Here is a 12,506-nt window from a genome sequence, read left to right as displayed (position 1 = left end):
GCTTGAGTTGGTGGTCATGACTTTCGGTAATTCTACCTGTTTACAAATGTCTACCGTATGCCAGACTTTAAAGTGAGTTAACATGGGTACGAGGTTACAGAAGTTTGTAGAATGTATCTACCTGAAGCTAATGTACGTGGGCTTGCGTGGCGTATGAATTGGGTCAGTGGTCGGCAAACCTTTTGTCGCGGCCCAAAGTACTCTTTTCAGAGCTATTAAAGGCCCACCACGTAAAACCGTGGCAGATTCAGGAGATTTGATTTTAAGGTGAAATATTAGGCGGCGCCTTAAAGCCAAAAACACTGGCACCTCATAATGTAAAACATACTAGAAAACGAAGAACGCGCTCAGCGCAAAAATTTTTGTGCTTACATAGAGTTAAAGTTGGCAAAAAATATAGTACGACAGGCACTCTCAGGGTCACATTTGGCACCTTACAGGCTGAGCCAATTTAAATGCCACACCGACTGTTAAAATAAAGTATATGAATGTACGGCTATCACGCGGTCCACAACTACACGATAACTCTCCCACTAAAAATGGATCTGCAGCCTACATTTGGGCCACATCTCACAGTTTGCCGACCACTGAATTAGGTTTATAGCTCACAAAGGTTCGAACTGCACCCCTGGTCTTTTAGCTCGTCATTACCTTGTGAATTTCATGTTCGCGTACCACCAACGTTTACTGCACGCTACTGAGACTTATGCTCACTTGTCTCTTTAATGCGCGATAATTTTTTTTAACTACTGCCACTTTTGATTTAACACGCATGCAGTAAACATACTCTACGCTGCATATCATCAGTGGAGAATTGATTTCAGAGCAAGAATGATTTGGATTTAATAAAATTATTTTTATTAGCTTGTTTTGGATCAAGATTGTTGTTTTAATTACAAAAATTGAAATTGGGCGTTTCCTAGACATAATTGGTGTTCCGGAACGACACGTTTTTATGACACACACACAGTACACACACATATTTTGCACAGTTTCATAGAATGCTTACGACTAACCCTTTTTTTATACGCTGCTGTTACGGATTGTGGAAGCATCTCTTCGAAATACACGTGCAGTTGAATAAGCAACGCTTAGTAAGTGATCGTGACAAAATTAAGATTTAATGAATGGTATACGTAAGTTATCGTTTCTGTTTTTTTAAATTAGTTTATGATTGATCAATCTACAATGTCGTCGAACGGTGTGCTATCCAACATTAACGTAAGCGTGTCCTTTTCGAGATAAACTCGTATATTAAAATTGGAAAATGAATCTGTTAGCCCATGCAGTTACCAAATTGGACGATTTGCACTGCTTTTCGATTTGTTAACCTTAATGATGTGTTGCGCAGGAAATTTGCACTGCCCATCAATGGAAGTAGGGAAATGTAAGCAGCAGTTATAACAAAATGCCACGTACTCGCGGTTGTGCGTCGTTTGCCTGCCATGATAGGTTTGCCGTTTACTCGGATGACGGCACATTACACGTCTGGGACTGTGTGACCGGGGAGGAGAAACTTCACTTCACGCCGACGAGTCACCTCGCGGCCACCTTCACGTGTCTGTCGTGGAAAGTTCGAGAACACAAAAAACAAGTGAGTTTCTCGCAACTGATTCCAATTTCTAATTACAACTGTTATAATCACTATCATAGGCATAAAAAATTGATAGACCTAGGAAACCAAATGTGGGATTTCATAATAAAACAGATTATTTATCATGTGAACTAACAGCAAAATAGTACTTATACACTTTACTTACAAAAGACACAACATGACAACAATGTTGACTGTAAAGCGAAAGCACATCTGACTCCCAAAAATACAGACAACTGACAAAATGATTCTGAAAGTAAATTGGCAGCTTGAGCGATACAAGAGGGCCAGGCTGTTTACAGTATCCAGTTTAACCTTAATAGTGTAACATTATCCAAAACACTACACACAAAAAATTAGTTTAGCTACAAACAAGCCAAATTGAAAACTTTGGATATTGTATGGTGCCCAAGTTCATTCCAGTGCCTTCACGCTAAATATCTTTATCATGGAACGCAGGTCACAAACCACGCCATTAGTAGTAAAATACCGACTGCTAAATTTGCAATGGAAAATAGCTGTTTTTGGGCCCAAAATAATTTGACACGGATGTGTGGCAGCCTCAAATATGGGCAGAGGAATATGCCTTATGCAGCATAAAAATATTCCCAGCTGGAATAAAATTTTTGCTGAAATTTATAGGGCTGTAATACAATTATTTCTAAAGTTTGGACTACTGAAAAGAAGTGGTATATACCAAAAACCGTTAGAGCGAAGTGTTTTGTGTGATGAGTGACTTATCGAAGCTGAGCGCTTTTTACAATATTATTACACAAAATACGTGTCTAGGGCCACATCTGTGAGCATAACTGGCTTAACTTTACAACCTGTCACATTCTGTTGAGCCCCAATACTTTCCAGTCACTTTGTACTAAAGATATTTGACATGAAATCCTTTCCTCCACGTTATATGGTCTTGGTATTTTTTTTAGGTTCGGGTTAACTTTGGTTTATTAAAAAACAATTACTTCTGAATTTGCCATCCCATCTGCATTACATAATTTGTAGCCAACATAGTCAATCGTCAAACAATTGTCAACCAAAATATAAAAAATTGCTCCGACCGATGATATTTCATGCTAATGATGTCACTAGCATGGTTTTGGGCAAGCATTCCATGCCAAGGTTTTGTGGAAAGGGTCTGGAATGCACTCAGTATTGCCATGATTTCCAGAGTAGCCCAATGTATTATGCAAAATTAATTTGTCCCTAATGATCAACCAAAATTCTATGAAGGAAAATGGCACATATTTCATTGTTAAACAATGTGAGCTAGTAGAACCACGGGCAAAATATTGGACTAGCATTTAGCAAGTACAGATTCCTATAAAGTTTCAGTGAAAGGAATTGAAGCCTGCATGTTTTTACCCTTATCTTACTTTTGTTTAACATTTTTAACAAAATATGTATTGTTATTTTCTACTACCTTATTGTCACACTTACCCTATATTACATATATTAGGAATAGTTTTGTTGTTATTTAAAACGATATACATAAATCATCAATATTATATAATAACACAGAGACAAGTTTCTACTTAGCTTGAGATTTTTATCATCATTTAAAACTTTGATAGTGTTTCATACTAAATATTTTAACATGTCACAGATCCAAGACGGAAGAAAGAGAAAGAAGTTAAAGTCCAACCATGACTCAGTTACATTTGAGAACATCGCCCTGGGTACAGCAGTGGGTGATGTTTTGATATTCAACAGTCAATCTGGGGAAATAACTGCCAAACTGGTAACTTGATTACAAAAATGTTTTGATAGCATTACCATGCGAAATATAAACAAGTTTCAGCATGGCAAAATAAAAAAGTTGATTACTTAAATTTGGTAATCATCAAGTTTCGAATAATTTTGTGTTATTATGCAAAGCATGTTTTACAGCTGCTCAAGCTACAATTATTTGTATCCTAATGCTAATTGGTATGTATAACCTCATAGATCGATGGACATGTGAGTGAAGTCAACGATGTCTGTTGGAACAATGACGGTTCCCTTTTGTACAGTTGTTCAAAAGACCAACACATCATCGAGTGGGATACCTCCTCCACTATTTATAAGAGGTCTGGTATAATGATTTTAATACACAATTACTTCACTAGTTTTAAGTTCTATGTACTCTTAATATTCTGGTTCAAATATATATATCATTGAATTCATAATAATGTAAGTGTAATCTAGTTGCAAAAATTTCACTTGTGTGTTCTTTAAATAACGTTTTTTATATTATCTTCATATAAAATTAGATTAGTTGCATTTTATCATGCCTTAACAGATTTTTTTAATGTTAGTAAATGGAAGGCGGACAAACGAGAAGTGGTCAGCATTTCGCTCTGTCCAAATTCGAAAACACTTCTGTCTGCTGGAAGACTGATTAAATTATGGGATGTCAAAACAAAAGAATTGCTTCGGGTAAGTAACATAAATTAGTAAACCATTCCCACCTGAAACTAATCTAACAAATATTTTTTGCATCCATTTTTAGAAATTCTCTGGACATGTTAGTCCAGTCATATCACTGTCCTTTATTGTGCCTTCCAAGAATTTGGTTGGAGAAGATGCAACAGCAATGGAGGCTGCAGATGGGCTGTACTTTATCTCAGCTGCACTTGATGAAAGATCTTTAAGCGCATGGTTTGTAAACAATAAAATATTCGGACTTCTACATGGTTGTATCTGGACATAGGCGTCGAACTTTCAAAATTCCAGGGCGTTTGTTTCAAATCAGTCCAAAATGCTTTTTCATCATAATCACCAACAAAACACAACAGTACTTATGAAACAGAGTACTTCCGTAAGTTATTAATGAAACAACGCAATGTGTCTTTCAGAATTCTGTCGTGCGAAATTGCAAATAAGCGCTAAATGCTGAAGGCCAATATATAGTGGCTATCTACTCAGAAAAAGTGGTCACTCAGTGAACGACACAATATTTACGCAAACACGCTAATTTATTCACAATACTTAATTAGAACGGAAGTTATACTTGATGTCAAGTCGTAGCATATCTGGATATACCTGGTGAGCAAAGCGGGCGCAAAATTTTTTTGTGGCATATCCGGAGTTTTGTTAAGTTGCTTGCAATTTTTTGTTACTTCTCGTTGTTGCGCTAGTACTGAACAACAAAGTTGTTTTAATTTTTTGCTTTGGATTACCGTTTTTTATCGTGTTAAGCGGCCTATCGTCGCAGCGTGTTTAAAATTAATGAATTGTTACCTCACACAAAGTGGTGTCCTATATGGCTTATCAAATTACAAAAAACAGCTCAGTTGGTGAGTTGATGCAGATTTTACCAGATGAGGTGAATCCCCAAATACAGAATTCTTATGTAGGTGATTTTGTCAGCTTAGTCGGGCCTTAACGTTTTCTAGACACGTGTCATAGCTAAACCTTAAAGGTGGGTCCGTAATAAATAAATTTCACCTGACAATTTTTTTTAAAAGAACCTTTCATAGTTGTTGGTAGCTTCAGAATATTTATGGCGCTTTAGGGGAAAATCTTACTTCAAAACATCTACGTACCTAATGCATCAATACATTTTAAATTTACGTATCAAAAATGGCTACAAAAGACGGCTAATAATCTACACTGGCAGGCCGTATTTTGCGAGTATGGGGGGTTTTGACGCCCTGCCAAAAATCCAGGGCATCTAAAAACGCTCTGCACACCAACGTTCGGCGCCTATGTATCTGGAAATCTGAAAAATTGACTGTGGTTGAGGTGTAAGATTTGCATGATTTATCAATGTATGTTGGACCACTTCTATAAAATCTGCTTCAGTTGAAAAGGTTGTTGTTACACTAAAAAATGTTGTGTGATTTTAGGCAAATAAAGAGCAGCAAACACAAAAAGACATCTTTGTGTGCCTTTTCGCTACCAGCCGAACCTCGTGAAACCAGGGTACTTCCTCCCAAAGACAAGGAAGACCCCATTCATATACTCTGTTTGACTCAAGACGAAGAACTTGTTTTGTTTTCGCATATTATGAATGGGTAAGCATGCATCAGTTGAACATGATTTATTGAAATCATCTGCTTAATATATTACTTGTAGTTATCCAAACTTTTATGCTATTGATCAAATTGCTAACCAAAGTTATTTATTTTTAATAAAAATCCTATATACATGTACAGGAGAATAATTGCAAAAATGATTCTTTTGCCTTATTTAATATGCAGTGATTTTCAACAACCTTAGATAAATGTAACAACTAGACAACCTTGTACCTTGTTAGTCTGTTTTCTTGGCACATGAGAATGATTGTAAGGAAAAGCAATAGAAATGTCCTGTTGTAGGAAAATAGTAATAGAAAAGCCTATGCAACTTGTATTTGTTTAAATGTCACATATTCTGTTATAGAGATATTATACAGTTTGATTGTTTTTTTAGGCCTATGCAAAAACCCCTCCAGCCTAAGACATCGATTCGTTTGTGTACGGAAGATGCGGAACCTCTCAGCATTATAAGTGCTTCATTCCATCCATCGTCAACAAGCAATGATGTTACCATCTTGCTCGCATATGGTTCCACTGCAAAACTTGTTTTTGAGCGAATAGTAAGGATATGATTATTAATGTATCTACTATATAAATATTTTTATGTTAAAATGCACAATATTTAAACAAACAGCTGGGTATAATGTATATGGTTTTCAGTAAACTTTATGAATTAGCATGTTATAATACTCTTTTTAGAAATTATCGGATCACTCCACATCTGAAATTGTCCTCATACGAAAAGATCCAACTAGGACATATGTTTCAGTCGAAGATGACAAGTTGAAGGTTAGATTGTTGTGTAAATTTCCCTGCAACATTTATTTTAAGACAAACAGTTTTTTTGGTGGTTTTGTCGGATAATCATTTGTGGTTTGCAATCGTTAAAGTTATAACCAAGTATTGCAAGACGCCCTAGAGACCATGTCACTTAACTATGGCCTGCTGGCCAGATCTGGTCTAGTAACCCCTGTACTTTGACAAGGCATTATTCTGGTAGTTCGCTTTTTCGAACATTGATACTATACACAACAAAATGACTCTGGTTTACCAGTTTTTTCCAGAGTCTTTGTGTCAAGTCTAAATTATTAAACTGAAAACAAACATGAGTTATGCAAGAAAAATTTTCGAAAACTCCTGAGATTCATCTAAAGTTCTAAATATTGTATTTCAGATGAAAGTTCCAATCCAAAGGAAAAATGAGGTATCGTCTATTGTTCCTGGAGCTGCTGACCATGTTGGTGGTTCAAGTGGCCGAGATTCGGCGAGGAAACGAAAAAAGTTTCCTTCAATTGGCGAATCACAAGTAAGAAATATTCACAAAAATTAGCATTTCAAAGAGTCATTTGAATTATAGCTCTGCACAAGCAGTAAACACTTGCTATATTCTTTCAAATATTGTTAGCCTGTTTTGATAATGTGGTTAGGTCCTCTTGTTTTCTCCAGTGATTAAGTTTTACTTAGATAACTTCAACCTCTCAATTAAACATTACATCAAATGTGTTGCGCTTAAGTAAAACATTCAAAGTTCCATATCTCAATTTTGTTTAAATTTCACAGATGACAATGGAAGATCGGATGAACGCTCTTAGTGTTGACGCAATGGAAACGGCAGACGGTAAAAAGTCTGTTCCTGTTTGTGCAGACTCCTTCTCAGTGCTTTTATCGCAAGGGCTTCAGAGCAATGACAGGGATGTCCTTAATGTGAGATTTCCTTCTGGAATCAGTTGTTTGTATAAAACAATTTAGTAATGTGCTAATTCTGAGCAAAAATTTCTTAACATAAATATAAATCATTTGTATCATTGTTCTGCTTGATGTTGCGACCATTTTCGGTCACACTCTGACAGTCACACTCTTGTTAGCCTAGAATTTCATACCAGGAACAGTAAGCAATCATTTTTTTCTATTTTTCTAGCAAGTCCTCCAGCACGGCAGCGACTCGCTGATCAAGAACACCATTCAACAACTTCCACTTCCTTACATCATTCCCCTTCTCCGTGAGCTCACAGATCGCTTGCACGGAAGTCCTGACAAGTAAGCTTGGTGTTATTTTATATATTTTTTTATTCGACAGGAATAGGATGCTTTTTTACATATTTTTAGCGATTTGTTTATTTGTTTGCATAGCATAAATTTTCTTTTTAATGCTATTATATCAATAGCGGTAAGGCCTAAAAATTGTATGTTTCGATATTATCTGGTCTCTTAATGATGGATTTCAATTTCAGGTGTTTAATATTTGTCAAATGGCTGCGATCGACATTGTCACTGCACGCATCCTATCTTATGACGGTAAGTGTGGTGTGTACATACGAAACGTGTATAAAACCGTGCCTTTCATTCCTTTTTTGTTATCCCTATCCCAGGCGTTTCCATAATTGCCTGGCATTAATCTAACTGTAATTCACGACGTCAAATTCAAAGGGGTTGACCGGCAAGAAGCCTTTTTTAAGTTTAGAAAAATCGTTTTTTGAGTTATTTTTTTATACAACGGAGATTTAGGAACTTTTGACACAGCAGTTTTCTTGCAAATGCATAGCTCTAATACGTTTAGCGCAGTGTTTCTTTAACCCATTGGTCGCCGACTCCAGTTAAGAAAGTTGAAGAGAACTGGGACGCATAAACTTCGCTATTATGCTTTTCGCTTATAAAAAGTTGAGAAACACTAGCTTGGCCACTTAAAAACGTAAAAGGCTACATTCGCTTCTGACAAATTGGGGGCAAGCGGACTAGGTCAACATACTATATAACCATAATGCAATTTTAGTTTCCCGACATCTCGCCGCTGCTAAACGACCTCTACCAGCTGATGAGCGTTCGCACTCAAACGCACGGACGACTGTCCAGGCTCGAGGGCAAGCTTGACCTCATAATGAACCAAGTGGTCGCTCGCAAAACTGAGAAGCTGAAGGAACACACCGGCGATAAGGCCCTCTACGTCTTCGAAGAAGGTACCTTATGTTTACCCGGGGCAAATTTATCATTTTGGGATACCCCACGTTTGGAGGCAGAAAGTTTTTTGCGTACACAACTGGTGATATGATTTAGGTATTAATATCTTATTTTATTTGCTATGCTTTAAACAAAAACCTGGCTAGCCACAGAAAAACTGGTGTGCGTTTATTTTACTGGGTCTTTATTTTTGCGCGAAATTCTTTTTTGTCAAATAACTGCAAATCAAAATGAAAGTTTTTTTAATAATGTAAAACGTTAAACGTAAGAACAAAAATTGGATATGAAAATTAATTTCTAATGTTCTCCTAAAATCACACTTTTATAGTGCGAACTTGTTAAACCCAGTATAATCCGGATGAAAGGTCCATTATAGCTTCTACAATCTAAACAGTAAAAAAACGATAGGCATTTTAAAAACACTACCTTTCAGCTAAGTTCTTGTATAACCTTCCAGAATCTTCGGACGAACAAGATGAAGAGAACCTGATGGATGGGATGATCACCGACGACCTTGATGACGTAAGTACAAATAAATTTTGACCTTTGATACAAAGCTGCGGCGCACACAGAAGATGGATGTTAACAAAACTCAAGAGTTTGGTTGTTAACAAAACCCCAATTCAACGAATCTCGTTCTAACGTTACAAAACATTTGTGTTTACATTCCTTTTAGATGTTTCGATGTAAAAATAAAGTCATTTTAATGTCGGTTTTATCTAAGCATTTTGGTGCCACGACTTTAATATTTTAATTGATATTTGTATTAAAAATAACAATTATGTTCAGTTTTTAGCTGGTATGTTGGAAGTACAGTCCGTTATCGATATTAGTGTACCCTCAGCCTATAACGCAACTTCTCCCCTTTAACATGTAACTTTTAGCCCGTGTTCTGTCATTTGGTCTTGTAAAGTCCGGGCGCACAACCGTTTAGGTATTGACTGCAAAACTAATTGGCAAACTTTTATTTAAATGAAATAGACATTAGGTTCGTAAACAACATTGATAAAAATAACGACTTCAATATTCTAATATAACTGAACTTGCTCTTCATTAAGTGTATTAGTGACACCCACATGGGATATCCTATAAACTGTACTGTACATACAGCCACTTTGATATTAACGGACTTATTTCTAACGATCTAAAACATGCTAAACACCGACAAAAGTTCGCACGGAGTGGCGAAATGTTTTTTTATTTACGCATTAAAAGTGGGGAAAAACATAGTTTTGGTGGAAGGCAAGGCCAGGTGCTCCCAACGGCCGTCAAAACTGATATTCCTAAACACGTAAACTACCGCAAAAGTCCTAATCAACGGCCGCAGGTTGTGCACCGCTGGCGGCCTAATTCTCACAAACGCAAAAGAAAAAAACTTTTTTTAATTCCCCGCAGGATTGGGAAGAGTTCAGCGACGACGAACGTAAACCTTCGCGGAAGCTCGCCGCCGCTGAAGCGGAAGAAGACCTTGACGACAATTTTGAAGTTTTAATGGCCGAAGACGGATGAGAGCGTGTCGTCCTGTCATCCGACAATGACGAGAGCAGCGGTCGGGAGTGATTTTTATTCGGCACTAAATCGGAACCAAACAGCGTCACAGGCTCCGAATCTCGTCGAGTGCCGATTTTTCTCTGTTTCTATTCCCTATTTTTCTCTCTTGGCTCTGTTTGTTCCGGAGTTGTTTTATCACTTGCGGGGTTGCTCCGTTCGGCTCTCTTTTTCAATCGTGTCTATCCGGCAGATTTGAATTTTTACCAAGAGACAGGGGCGTGACATTCGACGACTGGTTTTCGCTTGAACCGCTGAGATCTTCGTTTATTTTGCAGTAGCCATTCGTTTAACAATCACCTTTATCATTGGTAAAGTTAAACTCTGGGCGTCGCAAAAATGGTCATGTTACGCCTAAAACAACACCCCTAAAAAGAAACTAATAGTTTAATGTAGTGTTTGTGTACAGTTTGCGTCCGTACAACACTTTGTCAACGCTAGAACACCCATATTGCAATATACAAACCACTTACACTGCCCTAATAGATCTTTAGTTGCAACTAAGCCTTTTATTGCCTCGGGCGAATACCAGTCGTCGTTGCAATTTACCGCTGTCGCCTATCTCCCTACTTTCGTAGCTCCATCGTGTGATGCTGCCGCTCAAATAAATTAAGGTGCCAGGCTTGCTTGCGTTTGCTTTCTATAATGAGATTTGGAACGAGAATACCAGTGTTGTAAACAAAAGTCCCAGTCAATTTCTTCGTGAGTCGTAGTCAAGTCTTTTCGAATAAATACCAAGTCAAAGTCAACTTCAAGACAACTCGTTAACATAAATATAATATGTTGAACTATTTGAAGTCCAGTCGGGTCATTTGAAACAGTAACTTCTGTCATTGCAACACTGGAGAATGGTAATTGAAAGTTTTCTACATATTATAGAAAATGATGTATAAATAGCAGATCAGCGATGCCTGTATCTCCAAACAGGGATTTAATTTTTCGCGCTAGAATTTTACAGGATTTCGCTGTCGCTAAGTTTGTAAGTTAGTGACCGGTTTTGACAAAAGTGCCCATGTATGTTTTACTCCAGAAGAAAATCGACCGATAGAATACGTAAAATCTACTCGTTTGCCGACTCCTGGTGGTTTGGAGTCTTCTTGGCTGCCAGCCCGACTCAAACATTAAGCCGAAAACAACAAAGCATAATTAATTTAAAGATTTTTTAATTTCCGAATGTTATTTAAAAGCCCCAATATCCATTGATCTGCTGTCGAAAGAAAGTACAACAATATTTTAGGTAAACCGTAAAACCAAAATTAAACGATAATGAAATGTAGGCTGTATACATTAATTTGTTTGCTGCGCCTTCAGGGCAGTTAATCATCAAACGCTTTACTATTTAAAAACACTTTTTAAAAAAAGGTTGCGGAGCAGTGGTTAAATGACATGAATATTTTTTGGGTCAAATTACTTCTATTGTGCAATTGGTGGCGGGCTTCTATAGAAAGTAACTTTGTGAAAATTGAAAGATGTGGTGCCTTTAAAACAATCGGTCTTCAACTTTTTTTACCGCCGACTACCAAATTTTGTTTTGCTTCGCGTGGAATATGGTGGGCAAGAAAAAGTCCATGGACCCTATTAGTTTAAAAAACCCTGTTTTAAAATGATATTGAACAGTAGTTTTCCGATTGTAAAAAGTATGATAACAGCACAGCCATTTTGGACGAGTCCGAATGTTGTGGTTAAGCAATCGACATTGTTCTGTTTTACTCAAATTTTTTTGACTTCGTATTGGCTTGAAAGGTCAGACTTGGCTTAGATTAGGGACAGATATTGGTTCAATCAGGTTCTTGGTATTGCAAATTTTAACAAGACCACTGAACTTTTTATGACTCGAATAAATCTTGTGCACCTTATAGCAGCATCCATAACGATTCGCAGTACCTTTTTCGCTCAAATTTTTCCCCCTATCTTTGTCATTGCATGATTTTGTACCCTACCCAAGAGCAATCTACAATTTTGTGTATTTAGAGGCGGCACACCAACAATTTTACCAGTGTCGAATATCTTTGCGAGCCTCATTTAGGCTATATCGGAAACGTTTATTAACGGACGGCCTTCTTAGACGACAAATAGAATTTAAAAGATTTCCTTTAAACAGGAATATGAAAAAGATTCAGCAGACTTTTAACAGCGCGTGCTTTTTCGTACCGGTACGGTAAACCCTGCAATATGATGCGGTCTACCTTCAACGAATGCCGCAGATGCAAATACCCCTAACGTTAAACTGCTGTGGTTTTGAACTTGGTTGCTTTGTAAGCTATAGTCTTAAGCGTAAATTATGGTATTTATTAGTCAGGCTTTGCCAAGCTTAAACTGTAGATTGTGAATTTTGAATAGAAATATGACGGATTTTCCAACAGCGTTTATTTGGTTGATGATTTATACTCACTATTAGGATTGGA

General features: G+C 37.1%; 1 protein-coding gene across 1 annotated transcript; it reads left to right on the top strand.

Annotated features, from left to right (window-relative positions):
• Positions 1-1,356: 1,356 nt before the first annotated feature.
• Positions 1,357-10,775, top strand: LOC146167449 (WD repeat-containing protein 43-like). Its single transcript, XM_083388822.1, has 15 exons — positions 1,357-1,594; positions 3,204-3,338; positions 3,545-3,666; positions 3,895-4,015; positions 4,089-4,237; positions 5,428-5,595; positions 5,993-6,158; positions 6,298-6,387; positions 6,773-6,904; positions 7,159-7,302; positions 7,517-7,635; positions 7,830-7,893; positions 8,369-8,552; positions 9,011-9,075; positions 9,949-10,775. The coding sequence occupies exons 1-15, from the start codon at positions 1,409-1,411 to the stop codon at positions 10,060-10,062; spliced, it is 1,959 nt and encodes a 652-aa protein (XP_083244948.1). The 5' UTR covers positions 1,357-1,408; the 3' UTR covers positions 10,063-10,775.
• Positions 10,776-12,506: the final 1,731 nt, after the last annotated feature.

This window comes from Ascidiella aspersa, chromosome 1 (genome assembly GCF_963924565.1).
Source record: "Ascidiella aspersa chromosome 1, kaAscAspe10.2, whole genome shotgun sequence".
Classification (NCBI taxonomy): Eukaryota; Metazoa; Chordata; class Ascidiacea; order Phlebobranchia; family Ascidiidae; genus Ascidiella; species Ascidiella aspersa.
Note: the sequence above shows the minus strand (reverse complement) of the source record. Positions and strands in the feature narration are given on the sequence as shown.